We start from the raw sequence: 20,678 nt of genomic DNA on the forward strand, positions 1-20,678 counted from the left end.
ACTTCAACTTTCTCCAGCTGCTATTAACCCCATTTGGCGCCAACATTTCTGTTCGAAACTACCCCCGGCTTGCCTCCCCTTAAGTCTAGATTGCGCAGACACCAATCAATTTCCTAGGCAGACTGACTGCCTGGCACAACGACCAGATTTCACTGATTAAAAGCTTCAGAACATAAACCAAAATGATCTTAAGCTCGCCCAAAATACAGCCCCTAGCGACTGTTTTTAGTAATTTTGCCAAGCAACTCTTAGCCATTCTAGAATGAACTCTCTCACCCCTCATATTTAACCACAAAATTAAAAACATGATCCGATGTCAGGGGTCGAGTAGGAATGGCCGAAAATATAGGTCTCAAACGTGCGCGCGCCGCCCTTTACGTAATCGTTACGTAAGGGAGGAAAGAGGGTTGCAGGGGAGAAGGGGGCGCGGAGGGGCGCGGGAGGGCGTGCGCGGCGCTCCGGGGGCACTCGCCGGCAATCGATCCCCGACCGCACTACAGCACAGCGGTCGACAAGACTAAGCCATGGCGGACAAGACGAAGGTGACTGAGCAGTACTACGCACCACCACCAGAACTAGGGAAATGGGAGTCATTCAGGACCTTCCTGTGGAACTCCGAGACGGGCCAGTTCTTAGGCCGCACTGGATCGAGCTGGGGTGAGTTCCGAATTTGATTTTTTTGGTGAACAAAGGACAAAAGGAGGGAAAATCGATTCAGTTGTCCTTGCGAATGTGGCAGGACTCTAGGCTTCTTCAGCATTATGGACCGAAGAGGTTTTCTAAAAGAGGAGTTTGGAGTGCATAAGTAGGACAAGTGCAGTCAGTTACGTAATCTATCTGATTGTTGTTCAAAATTGTCTTGTAGCTAAAAATTGGACTTTACTATAAAAAGTACTTTATAAGTAATGTAATTCCTACCCTTTATATAAGAATCCATATCTATTAAAAAAACAATATAGGTATGCCTATTTGAGATAGGTTTCGGAAAACTAGTCGGGTTTTAAGCTCAAATATTCATTACATCGGTTCAGGTTCAGTCATCCGTTCTTGTTTCAAATAATACGTTTTTCATAAATCAATTAAAAATATATAAAAATAAACTTATTTACTTATAAAAAGATATTTAAAACTAAGTAAACGTTCGGAAATCGAAATGTTAATTTAAAATTGTAAACATGAGAGTGACAATCGAACGCCGATAAAAAAGCGACCATTCCAATTACGAACAAATTGAAATATTCAAATGTTATAATAAACATGTGGTCATAGAGTATAAAATTTAGCAGATGCGCCAATCAGTTCAGGGGGTTTCGCGCCGCTGCGCGCGCAGCGTCCTTGTGCCAATCGATCCAAGGACGATGGCGACCGCGGAAATACCCGACAATTCTGCATTTCATCACTCTTTTATTAATGAGGGTCTTTTCCGTTGACAGATTGATGAACAATGTCGTGTAAAAATCTAAAAAAATAAATAAAAGAAAGCGTAAGACAAATAGATGACTTTCGTTTTAGGATTTTGATGCTCATATTACAGTAATATTATCTAAGATTTATCCTACATTTTATGAGATCATTTGCCTTCTAAACTCGAAAATGTCCAGTAATTTAAAATAATGTAACATTTCTAGAGCTTATGGAGTGTAGGTAATACTAGTTGCGTAATCAATCGATGATCATCTCATGCATACGAGTATTATAATCTATGGCAAATATCGACGGAGTTACCGAGCATGCGGCCTCACAAAGTGGCATTAATTGGTGCCATGATTTCAATCAATATACAGTCCATTTGCGACTGTCGTTTCTGTTTATTTACTTCTCATTGAGAATTATAAAAAAATAGGATGATATCCAAAAGTATGTTATATAAGGATAATTTGACTGACACTAGAGATTTGAGCTAAGTGATATAAAAAAAACCGTTGAGTAGATACTAGAAAAACGAACTGTATCTACTTCGGGGTTAAAAAAGACACATTGAATCAATAGTGTCATGCACTAGGTTCAAGATAAATGAAAATCAATTGAATGAATTGATTATGAAATTCTGATTACTAAATAAACACAGATCTAGAACTGACGAAAAACATTTTCTTTTTTCCATTTAATAACTTATTTATGAATTTTAATGAAGAAAAAAACGTAATAATAAGTCCGACATTCTTTCACCTCGTGTGCTTCGTCATACAAATTCCATAGTAATTTTGTACTAACGTTTAGTAAAAAGCAACTGTTTTGACTAGTTGGAAACTAGCCTATTCATCTAAAAAGCAATATTGCTATTTGATATTTGTTGACATTACATACATAAGCACGTTTAAAAACGTTTACAATGTTGCTTTTTTAGATTAATTGCAACAATGTGGTCATTTTATATCCCTTTATCAAATGACCATTTTTCCATTTATTTACTAAACTGCTTATCATAGCCGGTTCTCCGGCCAAGTAGTTAATGCCATCTGCGACAAAACTACAATAAGTCACGTCAAAAAAAGAAAAAAAATATATCATAGACGGCTCACCACCTAATCAAATCAAATCAATTTATTTGCGAGAACACATAAAATACAAAAAGGTGGTAAAATAAATTACATAACAATGTTGTGATGTGTTCGGCCTGCAAGCACGCGCACAAATATTAAAAAAAATTCAAGAATTGAAAAGAAGATTATTGAAAATTATACTTATTTACTTAATACAAAATTTAATTATTTTTATGATCAAAATATTCCTTCAAAATAACACGTATATCACGTGGTTCGAACAGAAAGGGCAGATGAAACGTGGATACCCATGGTACCTTGTGATGGGTGTACCTCTGACTAGCCCAATTGGAAACATAGTCGTGACTTTATATATATTATGTTTATTAACGTCATGTTTCATGTAACATAATCAACTTAAACTAGGAACATCTATAAATTGGTACAAGTGGAATTCCTCAGGATTTCCCAGAACTACGTTAGTATTATAATTATGAATCATTATGATCTGTGCCCGAACTATTTTGCGTCATCCACATAATCAATAGTCGTTGACGCTATGTAATTTATTTGATAACATTCCGATTACTCAGAAATGTAATGTAAGTAAGTGATAAATAAACAATTGAAATGCATTCAAATCAAATCACAAATGCTACATTACAAGCGAATGCTTACCGGTGATGGAGCACCCTTACATTGCTTTGCATGCATGGGGGTTAAAAAAGGCCACAATAAAGCAGTGAGGGACTATCTAGGCTACGTTTACCGAAAAACAATATAGATGGCGTTGTTCAGTTTAAATGTGATAATTACCTATTTTAAGAAGGAATTGAAGGGATTGAGAAGGGAATGTTAGGTTGGTTTGGACACGTTGAGCGGATGTAGGATAATAGAATTGCAAAAGCGGTATATAAAGCGAAAGTTGATGGTAGGGCTGGCAGAGGAAGACCGAGAAGGACTTACGATGATCAAATTGGAGATGTCCTTAGAAAAGGTGCAATACGATCTACTCTGAACCGGCGTGCGTGTATGAAGCGATTGATGAATGTGGAGGAAGCAAGAGAAGTGTGTCAGGATCGAAGCAAATGGAATTCTATAGTCTCTGCTTACCCCGGTGGGAAATAGGAGTGAGTTTATGTATGTATGTATGTATGTACCTATTTTCTCATTACTCGGGTACATAATTATTCCAAAATACAATGTAATGGCAGAAGCACATAAAAATAATTGTTGGTTGATATTTGGATCACATTAATATTATATTATAGAATTCTATTGCTACCTATATCCTCGTAAGGCCCGGAGTTCCAGACACAATAGTTAAACAATGGGATTTGGATTTTAAAAGGCATCTGGGCCTTACGACCATATTGCTTCTCTATATTTTGATCAGAATAAATAATGGGTGGAAGATGTAATTGTGCCTGGGTGTAACAAAAAGGGTCATCTTTTATACCCAAAAACAAAGATGAAAGATGCATATGTCTGTATCCATGAAATTAGTAGGTTAAACGAAGAAAAAACTGTACAGCGCCATCTATATTGATTTTGAGGAAAGTACCCTGGAAAGTGGACACGACGAATTTATTAAAAACATCATAGAAGCTACAAGGAAAGAGAGGTAGGGAAAGACCAAGAAGAGCTTACATGGAACAGATTAAAGAGAAGGCGAACATCGTGTATTATAAAGAGGAGAAGGAATTGGTCTTTGATAGACAAGAATGGAGAACGCTACACCGACAAGAGCGTGGCTCTTAAACTAGTGATGATGACCCTGGAAAATCCCTCATTCATCTAAGAAAGCCACATTGAAACACACACAAAGCTTACAGAAAGCTCTCTGCTCTCTGAGAGTATTATATAATAATATGTTCAGGATGCTGCTTCGGCTGCCGCGATTCTGCAGTGCATCAGGGATGTTCGTAGATGTAGATGGCTTTGCTGCTATTATGAGAAAAAGAGTAGTATCCTTGATGTGCAGGGTGCGTGGCAGCGGCAACAGCCTCCTAAAAATTGTAGCGGCCTGCGCTCAGGGTTCATTTTTTGAGCACTGGACAAAGGCTCATATATTGCCAAAACCCAGCTCTTATTTATAAGTATATTGTTAAGATAACATTAGCTAAGTTGCCTTTCATACTAACCCCTATGGATGTGTTAATGTCTGAAATAAAAAAAAAATGAAATTGATTTTTTTTTGAATTTTTATTTAAATATCTTTGAATTTGAATTTTAAATTGCGCACTTACATTTATATACGCAAATGTCAAATTGCAATATTGCCTATTGGATGAATTGTTTCAATGTGGCCTGTTTAACCCCCCCGTGTACTCGTTGCAACCAGAGTCGTTAGGTCACGGAGAATGCGCCGTGGCTAGATACAATATCGATCACAATTTGAAATATTAAGTTCTTACTTAAACTGCTGTTTTTACTTAAACTGTAAAATTGCGCATAATATTCTGTAAATTTTAACAAAAATATCTTTGTAATGTGTTTGTGCAATAAAAGTTATTATTATTGTTTTTTTTAACTTTAGTTTATCTCCTCTTTTGGAGGGTATTTGCCAGAGACCACGGGTCGCAGACCAAGTGCTACTGGAAGGAGGGTATAATAATTAAGTATCTGTGCCTTCAGTCATTATTATTATTATATCTTTATCCGTCATCACACTTCTTTACCGGTGTCGATTCTCACAGACATATAGTCAGTCTTATTATAATTTAACAGAGGGGTTAAAATGGCGACATCGAAGCAATTCATCTAAGAAAGCCATTTGCGCATGTGAAAGTAAGTGCGCAATGCAAACAAATGCCAAATAGCAATATTGCTTTCCTAGATAAATTGCTTCGATGTGGCCATTTTAACCCCCCTGTTCTAAAATTAGCTGTCTGACTTTACTTGACAGCTGTCAAACTAAAATGAATATCTTTCTTTTATTGATTTTCAGCATTACATTACCAACAAACATTCGCTTGTAATGTAAAATTACAGATTCGATTTCGAACATTACATTACACAAGCATTGGAGCCGTGGTAGCCCAGTTGGTAGAACGCTTGCCTCTCACTTTGAGGTCGCAGGTTCGAATCCAGCACAGGCCTAAGCCAATGATTGTCGAATTTGTTTTCGAAATCACCGTGAGGGAATGTGGGTTTCCCACATTCCCGAGAAATGAATTTTCGGAAGTATGTGACCTAACCTGTGTTGGTCTGGTTTTTCCTTCGCGGGTTGAAAGGTCAGACAGGCAGGCGCTTCTGTAAAAAACCTGTCACCTGTCAGATCGTCAGGTTAGGTAAGCGGACCCTGTACTGTAAAAACGGGATAATGCTGGGGGGTGATGAAATGCTCGTAATCGAATCATGAATGTTACATTACTTACCTACAAATACAGATGCAAATATTTAATAAACAACGTAAACATTTTCTAGGTTTACAATTACGAATGTATGTAACGGTTGAAGAAAGTTGTTCGTTTATTCCTGAGCATTTTAATCAAAAACAAGATTTGGATCCCATGTCATAATGATAATGCTAGGATTTTTAGTGATAAGATTTTAATTCTGGATTAATTTTAAAAGAATATCACTCAAGTTAGTGAGTGTATGAGTTGCGCAAAGGGAGTTCTTTTTCCTCAGATGTAGGTACTCTTTTTGAATGGTCTCGCTGTCTGACTACAGGAATATGGATACTGCTGATTGAGGGACTGCTATTACGTCTGGTTGTGGCACTGCTGCTACTGCTGGCTATGGGGCTAATGGTAGTGCTGGCTGTCGGACTGTTGATCTGTCTGGTAGCAATACTGCTGCTGCTACTGGCTGTTGGGCTGCTCGCACCGCTGGCTGTGGGGCTCCTGATATGTCTGGTAGCAGCGCCTCTACTACCGCTGGCTGTTGGGCTGCTAATACTGCAGGCTTTTTCTCTCGCTCTTCGGGAAATTATATTAATTATTATTAGAAAAGGTAAATACTTTTATTTATCTTTACATGCCTTTTGCATTTATGTTGCGTTTCTTAACGTCGGTTGAAAGGCTTGTTAATAGCAGGTAACGGTTTCCTAACCATGTCCTGTCATCAGTCGGCGATGTCTGGAATGAAAGCCTTGATTTCTGGGTTAGTTTTATGAGCAGAGGCTTTTAGGTTTTGAGGTGTCAGTTATTTCTTCAGAATTTGTATCTACTCTTGTTACTTTACGAGTATAATTTTATTTTAAGTTATACCTGTCTTTTTCTCATCAGCCGAAAAGGAAAGACACAGATGATTAACAAATGTTTATTTTAAAATTAATGAATAGCCCGAGCGAATCAAATAGGTACCTCGCTGGTATGCAAGCCGTTGGACGAGTGTTGTCAACTTAATTCTACCTAATGTTTAGAAGGTTGCTTTGGATTTGTGCCTATTTACGTGAGTTCCATTAAATTTTATGCATGTCGATTACCCGTCCCTTTCCTTTTCGGCGGATAAGAAAATGACGGTATAACTTAAAATAAAATTAGATGTTGTGTACTGGAATCAGCATCACTATGAATATTGTCTACGGCATTAGAACATATTGAGATAGAGGACAGAAGAGAAGAAAAAATAACTCGGCATTAGTTAGTAGTTTCGGAGATAGGTATGTAAACTAACCTGTATTGGGCTGGGTCTTTCGCGGATCGCGGGTTGGAAAGTCAAACAGGCAGTCGCTTCTGTATAAATCTGGACCTGTCATGTCTTCATCGGGCTTAGCACCGTAAGCGCGCGACTCTTTCTCGCCTCGACATACGACACCCGTCACTCTCCCACAGTACTGCACAGAAAGAGACAGATGATCTTGATAGAAAAAGAGTCGCGTGCTTACGGTGCTAAGCCTGCAGGTTAGGTAAGTGGACGCTGTAAAAAGCGGGATAACGCTATGGAGATGATGATGTCGGCATTAGTCGAACCTGCAGTATGGATTGACCAGTCTAATTCGTCTCTACTCCTTCTTTGGGGATTATGAGGTAACATAAATTAACGTACTGACTTTTTAGCCCTAGTTTGGGAATATCAATAGTTTGTACTTAACGATTTTTTTGATGACTATAAATGGGTAGGTACTTTAGCGACGTTTAGGCGGTGACTTTTTGTTTAGGAGGTTCAAAACTAACGAAAAACATTTTCATTTTTCTATTTATTTTTGAATTATAATAAAAAAAGTAATAATAAGTTCGACATTTTATCACGTTTTTCTGTGACGTCACAGTGTGCTTTTTCATACAAATTCCATAGTAATTTCGTGTTTTGACGTTTAGTAAAGAGTATATCTGATTTGACTACTTGGAAACTAGCCTACTTGTTTGTAATAACTCTCTATGTGTTACAAATTTTATCTTGAATAAGATGATTTAGATACTTCCAATGGTACCTATAGTTGCCTTCTGTAATGTCAGATACTTCTGTCCTAAGAAACTACTGAACAGGGCTCACCAGGCGGTTTAGAGAAGTTGCAAAGTTCGAAAAGCAACAGTGACAGGAATAAAAATAACAATTTATATAAGTTGACATAAAATACAAACAAAAATTTCGCCTCTTTCTGTTTGATTCGAATAGCGAAGGATTGGAACTGCTTGCAGTCGTCTGTTTTTCTAACTCGTTATAATCTGGGAGTCTCTAGAATAGGCATTTGCTTGAAAGCGTGATCTACCCTAGACCACATCGTCATTTATCATCAGATGACATTGTGTTGAAACGCTAGCGCCTACATTATTAAAAAAATGACAATATTGAATTTCGAAAATAAAATTACGTACTTTCTAAAGAAGGCTGTATGGTCTCAGATATTTGCTTGCCTTATATAAGGCGAAACTAACAACAAAAAACATCATATTGTTATTACTGTTACTGTCGTTTCATGTAATCGTTTGAAACTTAATACCCTCGATCTCAAATTATATCTGCTATTCTTATTATTTTTCACTTTTCCATGATATGTTTCGCTGCTTCTTAGCTGTATCTTTTTTTATTACGAAAGTGCTTTTTTATGCACTGATATTACAACTAAAAATATAAAAAGTCACTAATCACGAAACAGAAAAAAGAAAGAGCCACAGGTGGATAAGCAAAATTTTCTCTTTGACAGATGAAAAACGCGGCAATGCCCTGTAAATATTTTTTTATACTTTTATTATAAATAATTAGGTACTTTTTCGAGTGTTCAGACAGATTATTAAATAAATTAACATTAAAAAGAATTAATAAGTTCAATTACTATGATTGCTTTATTTATTTTATCTGTAAGTGGATAATATTAGTAGCTAACCCGTCTAATCAATTATCAAAAAAAAATACACACGCACGTTTTCAATGTTGTAATTCACATCTTTTTTTTAATACGGTATTCAACTTTTAAGTATCACTTGTAATATTTTTTTCTCACTACACCAATAATGTTTTTGTGTTTACACTTATGTTTGTTTGCGGAATCATAAGAAAGTACCGCGCCGCCGCGCCTCGAACCTTAAGGAAATAGCGTCCAGGCAGCGGGAAACCTAAGCTTTTTTCTTTTAGCTTTGGATAAGAGCTTAGAGGGAAACCACTGCCCTATTTTTCCCTAAAAAGTAGCATGGAAAATGCTGCACCGACAAGAGCGTGGCTCTTAAATTGATGATGATGATGAAGAGCTTTAAAAATTGTCACCATACTGGAGCATATCACTTTACTCTGTTAAAACCACCTCGAACAAGGAGTGAGTATAATTAATTAAAAAGAAAGTATGTTAGGGCGCTTACCGACCACGTTGGTCTATAAGCGCCCTTAGCTCTAAGATGAACAGGAGTACTGGGGGGTTAAAATCGGACCTTCGACGCAATTCATCTAAAAATCAATATTGCTATATTAACTATTTGTTGAAATGACAAATTTTAACATTGCTTTTTAGATGAATTGCTTCGATATGGCGTATTTAACCCCCCTGCTTAGCTCTATTCTGAGACTAAGCAGTTCTTTATAACATAACAAATACTTTATTGCACACTCAGGAAATACAAAATTACAAACAAAAGAGAAATGAAAGAGTACAACACGCGGCTTTATTTCTAAGGAGCAAAACCTTTGGTTATAGGATATAATAAGTATATTAACTATTGTATAATTATGATATAGCGGAAGCGTGCAGCATAGGAATACAATAATACAGTAATGAGCAATATAATGTACCCACTTTAGGACTCTGTCGCACTAACATATTTGACATTTAGTGAGACTTACAGTTCAATTTGTCAAAAAAGTTAATGTGGCATGTTACCAGACCGTACTTTCGTATGTCATAATTTCATGATAATACACTCGATTATCGTCCTATTGACCTGATTCGAAGTGACCGCAACGTTTTGCGCCCGCGCACTAATTGTTGACTCCTAATTGTTGCGAAACTCTTTCACGTCTTCCAAGTAACACAACGATTTATACATACCTATACGGTTTGTTTTATGGGTCACTTGTAGGTCTACTCACCCCTAAAGAGATTCCAATGGGAATTTACGTATGTATGTAAAATGTAATCTAATCTACAAAGGGAAAATAAAATCAAAGTTTGACTCGGATGGGACTTGAACCCGCAGGTCTTGCTGGGACGAGTGTGTTACACACACCACCTGGTCCTCATCCTTATCGGGTGAGAGCCTTTACGTCACGTCAAAAAAAAAAAACTCTAACATCTTTATATATTTATCAAGTCAGTATATTTGTCAAAAATAATCTACATTTATTCCCGCTTTACTTTCGCCCTCAAAACCTACGGCCTCACACCAGACTAGCCCAACCTTTTAGTAAATTGCAAATTATTCTCTCAGGTCCATTCGCTATGTCTGTTAAAATATATAATAAGATTCCAAAAGCCTTGCAATACATCACCGAAATAAATAAATACAAAAAAAGTTTAAAACAGTATCTAATACACAAATGTTTTTATACTCTGCAGGAGTTTTTTAATGATTAGTTGTTTAAGTACTTTAGATTTACGTCTAAATTATGTATACTTGTTATTATTTATTATGTTTAAGCCTAAAAAATATGCTTTAACTCTCCTTTAAATTTCTGTGCCCAATCCGGGTCCATATGTGTTACATACCTTATATTACCAACCTCCTACCATGTGGAACGCAATAAATGATATGATTATGATTATGAAAAAAAGATCCTCATCCCCTCATCCTGTCTATGCGTTCTCGAATCAAATCTAGCGTACAAAGAGAATATTAAATTGATTTTTTCTTTCTCGGACTGGACTTGAACCCGCAGCTCTTGTCAAGCCGGGACGAGCGTGTTAACCATTACACCACCGAGTCCTCCTCCTGTCCATGCGAAATTCTTTCGATCTATGTATCGACCGACGCCAATCTAGCTTACCTATATGATTTGACAGCTGCGGAAGAGCTTCCCCTTCCTCTTTCCATTTTTCGCGTTCTGGAACTCACTCCTTCCAGTAACATTTAAAGACGATACACCGTCTCTTTCCGGGTCTGCCCAAATCCAAATTCAAAATTAACTTTATTCAGTAGATAACATAGTTACCCAAGGAATTGGCCTTTGATAGACTGGAATGGAAAATGCTACACCGACAAGAGCGTGGCTCTAAATTGATGATGATGAACATAGTTACATTTCGAATCGACATTTTTAACATAATGGACGTGTCATCCGCCTAAAACTACTGCAGCTTCTCACAACCTGTACAGCCGGGGAAAAAAAGGTGCAAGAAAAACCTCGGCACAGAGCATCCCGACGTATCCATGTAAAAACAACACGTCATAACATAATCTCACCACTAAACGTATAGTCATAAGACCGAATGTCCTTTTAAAACTCAAACCCCGTTAAAATATTGTGTCTGGAAATATCGGCCTCACAAGGGCAACCCAATTGGGGTAGTCAGAGGTTAGAAAGTGCCCACGCTTCCGCGAGCTTTCTGTTAGACCAAGGTCAAGGTGAAGTGTATCGCCATTTATAATGGTCGAGCCAACTGAATTAGTGAAAACTGCACTTAAGATAAATAATGACTCATCTCATTGGTGCAAGTTACCTTTGCCAGGGATACGGCTGAAGAACTCAACGGTTGTAGAGACGGAGATGGGAGCCGTCGGTACGGTAATGAAGAACAGAAGAGACAAGTCACAGGAACTGTAACCTGGAACCTGACAGAGGGCAGCAGTAACTGTCGGTACTATTCAGAGGCGGAGGACAAGAGTCCTAGCATGGCTTTGAAATAGACTGCTATGGGCGCTATCCTAATCTCTGAGTACTCGCGTCAGACAGATTACTGCGGGGCGGAAGGCAAGAGAAAAAGTAGTGCGGCGCGCTGGGTGGTGAGGATATGGTATTCCGACGTGTCGGCAGAGTAGGGGAATGATTTGTGATAACGATGATAAATTACAAGCAAGCAGCAAGCAGAAATATATACAGTTTATTAAAAGCACTTCACAAACAGTATAGGAATATACATAGTTCACAACATACGTATACTTCACAAAAGAATCAAGAATTAGAGGGCACGGCCCTATGCAGTATAATATAGTTGTGTTGTTTTTATGAAGGTCGGGGATGCAGTGAGTCAAAAGAGTGTAAAATGAAAGGAAATGCGGAATGGAATGAGAATTTCGTAATTTAAAATGATGACGGTCAGAACGAAAGGAAATGTGCAGAGTTTGTACTCTGCTACAGTAGCATGGAGAATGCTACACCGACAACAACGTGGCTCTTAAATTAGTGATGAGGTGCAAGTTCGGTACCGATCGATCCGGCAGATCGCACCGGCGGCGCTCCCCTTTAAAATATGTATTTTTATTGCCACAGTATGTCGGCACAGCATAGTCTCAGTGCGCTAGTTAGTTCGGTCGATAATTGACACAACCGGCGACAATGTCGGTACTGCTAATTGACAGTCGAACACTGACCGAGTTTCTCACATCCTACACGCTTTAGAGACGGGCAGAGTCACTTTGACTTAGCAAATGCCATAGCCTAACTGTGTACTTAGTTAGATTACCTATGGCGCTGATTTTCAGCTGCAGCCGATTTGAGATTATTAAATTACCGCCGATTATTTAATTCACTTTCTCAAATAGGAATCGAGTCGAGTTGCTCAATAATATACTTGAGTGAAGTACTTGAAATTGCAACCTAACATCATCCGGGTTATGAATTATGACATACTAGCGACCATCCCCAACTTCGCTCGGGTGCAATGCTGAGGAAAAAATGAAATTATTTACGACATCACATTAAAAACCTCAAAAATAAAAGTATTTCTGCACTATTTAATGGATGTTATTATACATATAAAACTTCCTCTTAAATCACTCTATCTATTAAAAAAAAACGCATCAAAATCCGTTGCGTAGTTTTAAATATTTAAGCGTACATAAGGATATAGGGACAGAAAAAGCGACTTTGTTTTATACTATGTAGTGATTAAGAGAAAATAGCCGACTCTGCACATCACTACCTTCAGGATCTTATATGTAGGAAGGTACAATCAAAGAGCAAAAGTGCAGTCACTGAGCCCAGCGAATTATTTGTAAACAGTAGTGAAATTATGAACCATTAGTTGTCATAATTATAAAATTTATGTTTTTGTAGGGGTTTTGTCTCTATTACAGAAGCGATATGTAACCACTGGTCTTGAGTGCAACTAGTTAATTTATAACTTTGCAAGAAACTGATTGGACTTTTTCACCTTATCGTACTAACGCGTGCACATTTAGAACTCTTTATCTTCATTATCAGCCGGATCTTCATCTCCATTCAGAATTATTTCATCTTCACGGTCACTAAATTCATTATATTAATTTCCAGCTAAGATCCTGCTATTCTACGTGATATTCTACGCGGTGCTGGCTGGCTTCTTCGCAGCATTGCTGGCCATCTTCTTCCAGACCCTCGACGCCAAGATGCCCAAGTGGCAGATGGAAGCTTCCATCATTGGCAACAATCCAGGTAAGCTGAACAGCCAGTACACTTCAGTAGCATAGGTAACAAATATTCATTTAACATAATAGGTACCGATAAATACATAAATGAATTTAGATTTACAAAAAAGGATTATGATGCGGGTTTAAAGGTAGAGTTGGAAGAGGAAGGCCTCACATCTCCATCATTATCATAGGCCTCCGCCATCTACTCCCGATTTAAACAGCATATTCAGATATTTAGTTCGTAACTGTATACAGTCATAGACTATAGTCCAGTCCAGACAGAAGCCTATGGCGAACAATATTTATGAAAAGTTTTAAATCTTATAAACCTTCTGTGTTATCCAGGTCTTGGTTTCCGACCGACCCCTGACACTGCCAACGTGGAGAGCACGCTCATCTACTACCGTGCCAACGATAAGGGATCCGTGCTCAAATGGAGCAAGGTTATCGACGAATTCCTTGACCGTAAGTACCGTTATCGTGACGAATCCCAATATTGGACATATGTCTTCCACTATTTCGAATAGAATATAAATAATCTATTATAAAAGGACACCACACACAAAAACAAGACAATCAAATCATTTAAATTTTTCACAAAACGATTGCAAAAATGTTTAACGGATGTTCGTCGAAATGATCATAAGGTGGTGGTGGAGGTTCTGAGATAAAAGGGTCTCACTCAGCACAATTCGCGGCGTGAACGACGACGCTCGTATTCTGTGGACCCTGTGGGCAAGGCACGAATATCGTGTTCCATAAATATCCGTTCATAGTGTACATAGATTATATAATACCAGATTACTTCATCATTTCTACGGCTACGCCCTGGGTGGTTAAAATGGCCACATCGAAGCAATTAATCTAAGAAAGCAATATTACTATTTGACATTTGTTTGCATTGCGCACTTACTTTTATATGCGCAACTGTCAATTTGCAATATTGCTTTCTTAGATGAATTGCTTCGATGTGGCGTTTTTAACTCCCCTGTGCTTCTTCAAGCCAACCGTGCAGAAAGGTGTCGAATTCATTACGTCATGTCTCTATCGCGCCTGCGTCTAATCCATAATAAGATCGTTTGTTATCATACGTGGAATCTTAAATTCTCACGTGCTCAACGGTGAAAGAAATATCGTGTGGAAACCCACATACCCGAGAAATGTGATTTTAGAGATTTGTCACCTAACCTGTATTAGACTGGTTTTCCTTTCGGGTTCGAAGGTCAGGCAGGTTTGTAAAAAACCTATCACTTTGCTTACTTGTATTGTTAGAGAAGAGCCGTGACTACCTATTGGTAAATGAAACTACACCTTTAAAATTTCCACCTTTCATCCATCGATCTGTATTCTTGTTATTAAAAGGTTACTCTTACTCCCAGAATACCGCAAGAAGGGTTCAGGTGTGGGCGAAGCCACTGGCGCTGAGAACAGAGTGGCGTGTTCCCCCACTTCTGGCGCCCTGGGCGAGAAGCAGGTGTGCGATGTCCCGGTCGATGACTTCCACCCCTGCACGCCAGCCAACCAGTACAACTACGAAGAGGGAGGCCCCTGTGTCTTCCTCAAGCTAAACAAGGTATGACCTATCTTCTTTCTCTTTTCTTCTGACCTGGAACGGTAACGGCTGCCGTGGTCCAATGGTCAAAGCGTCGGGCTCACGATCCGGAGGTCCCGGATTCGAATCCCTGTGAGGACATATCACATATTATTATATCATTTTGTGCGTCCTGGTTTGGTTAGGATATTAAATGCTGATCACCTGATTGTCCGAAAGTAAGATGATCCGTGCTTTGGAAGGCTCGTTAAGCCGCTGGTTCCGGGTACTACTCACTAATGAAAGTACGTAGGTAGTCGTTACATTATAATATAAGAATCATTATGGAGGGCACAGCAATAGTAGGAGAGAGAAGAGCGCAGGTTTTGGTTTCCTTTAACTTTCGAAAGTTCCGGTCAACGCGCATGTTCCTAAAGTATAACAGTTCCTTGGCGTTTTTCAAGAAGATCTTTAATAATGCTTTGTAGATTTCGAAGATTTTGGACAAATTGAAGTGCAAGGTTGATTATAATTTCTGACATTACACCTTATTCCAGATCTTCAACTGGACTCCGAAGCCGTTCAACACCACAGAGGATCTGCCAGCCAACATGCCTGAGGACCTCAAACAACACATCAAGATGGTCGTACGTATCACTTTAAGTCTTAATTTCTTTGTGTATTTATGAGGTCCATGCTAAGTGAAACTCACAAAGAGCAAACAATTACAATGAAGCCGAATTTTTTCGATCTTCTCACTCAAATTTCTATTAATGAAGGTAAAAAGGCTCCTGAGATCTTTGTCTGCTTTAGTTAACTAGACTGGGATACCTACACTCTTAAGGGTGTCACCCAGTCACCCCTTCGACACAAACACACTGAGGAACAAATACTGAGGAGGATGATTCAGACCATGATTCTAAGTCAACTAACAGAAAATTTATGAAAATTTTAGTGCTTTTTCCAATTTCCAGTTCCATACTTTTGCGACGGAAAAATCCACTTCATATCAACTCAGAATCATGGTCTGAATCATTCATCAAAGTTTTCGCTACGATGTCATTAATTATGTCATTTTTTCTCCTCAGCCATAACACCTTGCGAAATGACGTAAATTCAAAAATGTTACATATTGACCTTCAACAAGTTTATAATAATTACTTTGAATAAATGATTCTGATTTCTGATATGGCTGAACTAAACTTAATTCCCAAACCTTTCTCCCCAGGCCGGCAAGCCAGAATCGAACACAGTGTGGGTGTCGTGTGAGGGTGAGAACCCTGCGGACGTGGAGAACATCGGGCCGGTGCAGTACATCCCCCGCCGTGGCTTCCCTGCCTTCTACTACCCCTTCACCAACAAGGAGGGGTACCTCAGCCCGCTCGTTGCCGTGCTCTTTGAGAAGCCGAGGAGTGAGTCGCTTTGTAACTCCTCTACCTTAGTCATTAGGACCAGTGAGCCATGTTAGCGTGTGGCGGCTTAGTAAGAACCCTGTCATACTGGTTAATAAACTCTATCATTGTCTATTAAGATCGAGCTCATCAACTGATGATCTTCTATAAATCTAGGAGATCAGAACATACCCTGATTGTAGGAGTATAAAATTGGTATTAGATTATCCCAATGCTACTTATGTAGGTAAGAGAGAAGCCACATTGGTGTTGCCGCTCCATTGCGTCGTCATAGAATAAGGAATAATACTACATATAGAACGGCAACTCTCCGCTCTCCACCAGCGTCTGAGCTAGGTTTACCTTAACCCCCCCCCCCCCTACTCCACCCCCCTCGAACATAGTTTAGACTTGAATCGTACGGTGTCAGACGTCACACACACAGATGCGCGTGTACGAAACGTCAGTGAGTGATGTCTGTGTAAAACGAAGGTGGTTGGATGAAGTGTGGGTGTGGCGTCGTCACGGCCGCCGGGTCGGTAAATCTCTATACCACGTGCTACGACATCGGTGACTTCGCAAAGTATCGTGTGGTATTTTGACGTCATTTATGTAACGACAGTCACCGCCCCGACATCGCAACTATTGACTCAAATAACTTCAGAGAATCAAATACTTAGCTGCATCTTTATTGTATTACAGCGGGTGTACTGATCAACATCGAGTGCAAAGCGTGGGCGAAGAACATCCAATACGACCGCTACGAGCGACGTGGCTCGGTACACTTCGAGCTGATGGTAGACCGCTCCTAAACGCCGGGCGCTGATTGGCTGCCGGCCGCCGACCGGCCGCGCCAGCCAATAGCGTCGTCAACTGACCACGCCACGGCCGCCAGCCTACCAATCAGGGGCGAACACATACTTACGTGATACCCGGCCGCCGAGGACGTTGTTAGTTGACTGCTTGAAGGCGTCTAAAGTGACCAACTGGCCGCCTGTTAGAATCAAACTGCCAATAGTCGTTATCGAATGTCACTCGCCTCACGTCAGGTTGCCAGCTGGTCGCCAGAGATGCTCAGGCCGTCGCCCCTGAGCGTTGTGGTCACCACTCGCCACGGGCGCCCAGGCCAGGCCCGGCGCCTGTTGCCGCGCCGTTAGCAATAGCCACATAGTCGGCGATTTATTTATATTCGTTTTAGAATAAGCCAGAAGGCGCCACTAAGTTAAATGTTTTCTTTCACGCTTCGAATAAAGTGAATAAATTTTAATGATTGATATTTATTATAATGTAATGTTTTCTGGACGGAATGTCAATAAACACGCAATAGTTGGTTCCAATTTATAGGTTTACCTTGTGTTTTATTTTATGATAAAATACCAACGCCCCTTCACCCTAAATGAATTTATACCTACTAACTACTTACTTACAATCCGGAGGTCCCGAGTTCGAATCCCGGTGATTTTTGTGATCCCTAGCTTGGTTAGAACATTACAGGCTGATCACCAGATTGTCCAAAAGTAAGATGATCCGTGCTCCATGCACATTAAGACGTTGGTCCCAATTATTACATACTGATGTAACGTAGTCGTTTCATGAGCCATGTCAGGGGCCGTTGGCGGCTCAATAATGACCCTGACACCAGGGTTGATGAGGTTGGTAATCCATCTCACAACCCACACGATAGAAGAAGACTTACTTACCTGGATCCGAAAAACAAACGACCCTACAGCTCTATACATTATGGAGAAAGGAAATATAAATAATTAATAGGTACCTACAATACCTTTTACTACTAATAAATATGTCATTTTTATATTCAGGTGCTAGGGAGTGGAATTCTTTGCCGTCTTCTGTGTTTCCGAATGCATATAACCCGGGTGCTTTCAAGGCCAGAGTGAATAGGCGACCTTCTTAGCGAGATCGATCCATCTTAGGCCTCGTCAATGCCTTCGGCCAAGTGTAAAAAAAATACAATTGTAAGTTTTATGAAATAGGCCCCAGAAACGTATGTTCGAGACCAGTAAATGGATTAAACTGTTCACCCCTCGCTATGCTGAAATTTATATTCGCAAGACTACATTATTCGTAATATAGGTACTTTGGATTACGTGTATGTCTACGGAAATGCGATTACATCGCACTCAATACGTATTTCATTTGGACAAATAAATTGAATCGACGAGAATGGATTTCGAATGAAGCTTTGGAACGCTAAAAATATTATTTTGGGCGGGAGATCCATAGATATATAGATCCATAGAGATGATATGTACCTCCGGCATAGAATAAGGAATACGTATAGAATGGCAATTGTCTGTTCTCCACCAGCGGCTGAGCTAGGTTTACCTCACCCCCTCGGTCATACTTTATTCTTCAATCGTATGGACGTCAGACGTCACACACACACAGATGCGCGTGTACAATAACGTCAATGTGTAGTGACTATGTAAAACGAGGTGTTTTGTATGAAGTGTCCGGGGTGTGGCTTCGGATTGCTCTTTGGAGACTTTTAGGGCTATCTCACTAGGACATTATGGTGGCGCAACCATCAAGACATCAAGTGTAGTGGAGTCAATGAAGGGTTTCATTTTTAATTTGCTATTGACAAGTCCAATTATGAGTTTTTCTTTTTAAAATGTATTTTTATATTAGTTATTTACTGTTATTTAAAATCAGAAACATCTTGCAAGGGGACAAGTCAAATCCCGTTCTTCTTTTGTTTCGTTCGGCGCGTAATTCTCACTTTAGTTCCCGCCTTTTCTGTTTACTTACTTTTTTAATTAATAATACTAGTTAATGAGATAAAAGTAACTAATAATGTAATATGGATGGATATCGTCGGAAATAAATTTGTGATTTATATAAAAAGACACTTTTTTTATTAAAAATATTTCTGATTTTAAATAATAAACAAAAATACAGTTGACACTACTGTTAGTTTAAATATTATGGTAATAGAAATCCTACTATTAGTATCTAGTGACACCACCACAATAGCACCTGACTTGTATATAATATATACCTATTTCATTCCTACAAGGTATATTTTTTTAATTTGCCAATCTATTACAGTACTTACATATTAATTAATATTTAAGTTTCCCAAAGATTTGTGCACTAAATCGCTTTCATGTATGAATGCCGTGCCGTCAAACCATTCCATCAGAATATATTCAAACTCCGAATTCCAATTCCAATTTTACGTTCCATCACATTCGTCTCAGATTCGCCCCCTCGACGGGGGGCGGTAAATTCGCGACATTTCGTCCCCTAACTCCTGGCGCCACTCAGTCGCCCCCGTGTCCTACTTCCAGTTCTTTGTCCACCATCACCCCGAACCCATATTGTTTACCTTGGAAGATGTGAAAATACCCGGCTATTTTGGTTTAAGGTAATGAGAGGCGGCCGGATGATGGAGTGTTACTAAATATAGAATTTCAAAAGTTATGTTAAGATTATCAATAACATCTTCATCATTAATTTAAGAGCCACGCTCTTGTCGGTGTAGCATTCTACTTTCTTGTCTATCAAGGACCAATTCTTCGACTTCGTCATAAGACACGACGTTCGCTGTTCGGTGCTTATGATAATGGGCAGGTTAGGTTAGTTTCCAGCTAGTCAAACCAGTTACTTTTTACTAAACGTCAAAACACGAAATTACTATGGAATTTGAAAAAAGAACATATTGTGACGTCATATAAAAACGTGACAAACTGTCGCACTTATTATTACATTTTTTTTTACATTTTTCTTTATTTGAATTAATAATAAGTTAAATGGAAAAACGAACCTTGTCACCTTTAGCTCTGCCTTTATTTAGTAATCAGAGTTTTATAATTTATTTTTGACCTAGGAAACGCATCAGGGATGTTCGTAGATACCCATGTAGATGGCTTTGCTGCCATTATCTTTTTCTATCGTATGGGTTGTGAGGTGAATTACCAACCTCATCAACCCTGGTGTCAGGGTTACTATTGAGCCGCCAAAGGCCTCTGACATGGCTCATGAAACGACTACTTACTTACATCAGTACTTAATTAATAACCGGGACCTACAGCTTAATGTGCCTTCCGATTATTCTACGGATCATCTTACTTTCCGACAAACAGGTGATCAGCCTGTAATGTTCTAACCAAACTAGGGATCACAAAGTGATTTTTGTGATATGTCCCCACCGGGATTTGAACCTGGGACCCATTGCTGCCAATAAGAGAAAGAGAGTAGCCTCCTTGATGTACAGAAACAACATCCTGAAAATTGTAGCACCCTGTGCCCAGAGTTAATTGTTTGAGCACTGGGCAAGGGCTCATATTATATTGCCGAAACCCAGCTCGTATTTATAAAT

At 39.1% G+C, this 20,678-nt stretch overlaps 1 protein-coding gene across 1 annotated transcript; it reads left to right on the top strand.

Moving 5' to 3' along the window:
• Nucleotides 1-453: 453 nt before the first annotated feature.
• Nucleotides 454-17,682, top strand: LOC126370755 (sodium/potassium-transporting ATPase subunit beta-2-like). Its single transcript, XM_050015795.1, has 7 exons — nt 454-657; nt 13,293-13,433; nt 13,757-13,876; nt 14,791-14,984; nt 15,500-15,589; nt 16,171-16,354; nt 17,036-17,682. The coding sequence occupies exons 1-7, from the start codon at nt 525-527 to the stop codon at nt 17,143-17,145; spliced, it is 972 nt and encodes a 323-aa protein (XP_049871752.1). The 5' UTR covers nt 454-524; the 3' UTR covers nt 17,146-17,682.
• Nucleotides 17,683-20,678: the final 2,996 nt, after the last annotated feature.

The sequence above is a fragment of the Pectinophora gossypiella genome, chromosome 1, assembly GCF_024362695.1.
Source record: "Pectinophora gossypiella chromosome 1, ilPecGoss1.1, whole genome shotgun sequence".
NCBI lineage: Eukaryota > Metazoa > Arthropoda > Insecta > Lepidoptera > Gelechiidae > Pectinophora > Pectinophora gossypiella.

Excerpts from the sequence above, each read along its gene's own strand:
- LOC126370755 (XM_050015795.1), top strand. The coding sequence starts at position 525 with ATGGCGGACAAGACGAAGGTGACTGAGCAGTACTACGCACCACCACCA. Across the intron at positions 658-13,292 it reads CCGCACTGGATCGAGCTGGG|CTAAGATCCTGCTATTCTAC; the intron begins GTGAGTTCCGAA and ends ATTAATTTCCAG. Across the intron at positions 13,434-13,756 it reads CATCATTGGCAACAATCCAG|GTCTTGGTTTCCGACCGACC; the intron begins GTAAGCTGAACA and ends TGTGTTATCCAG.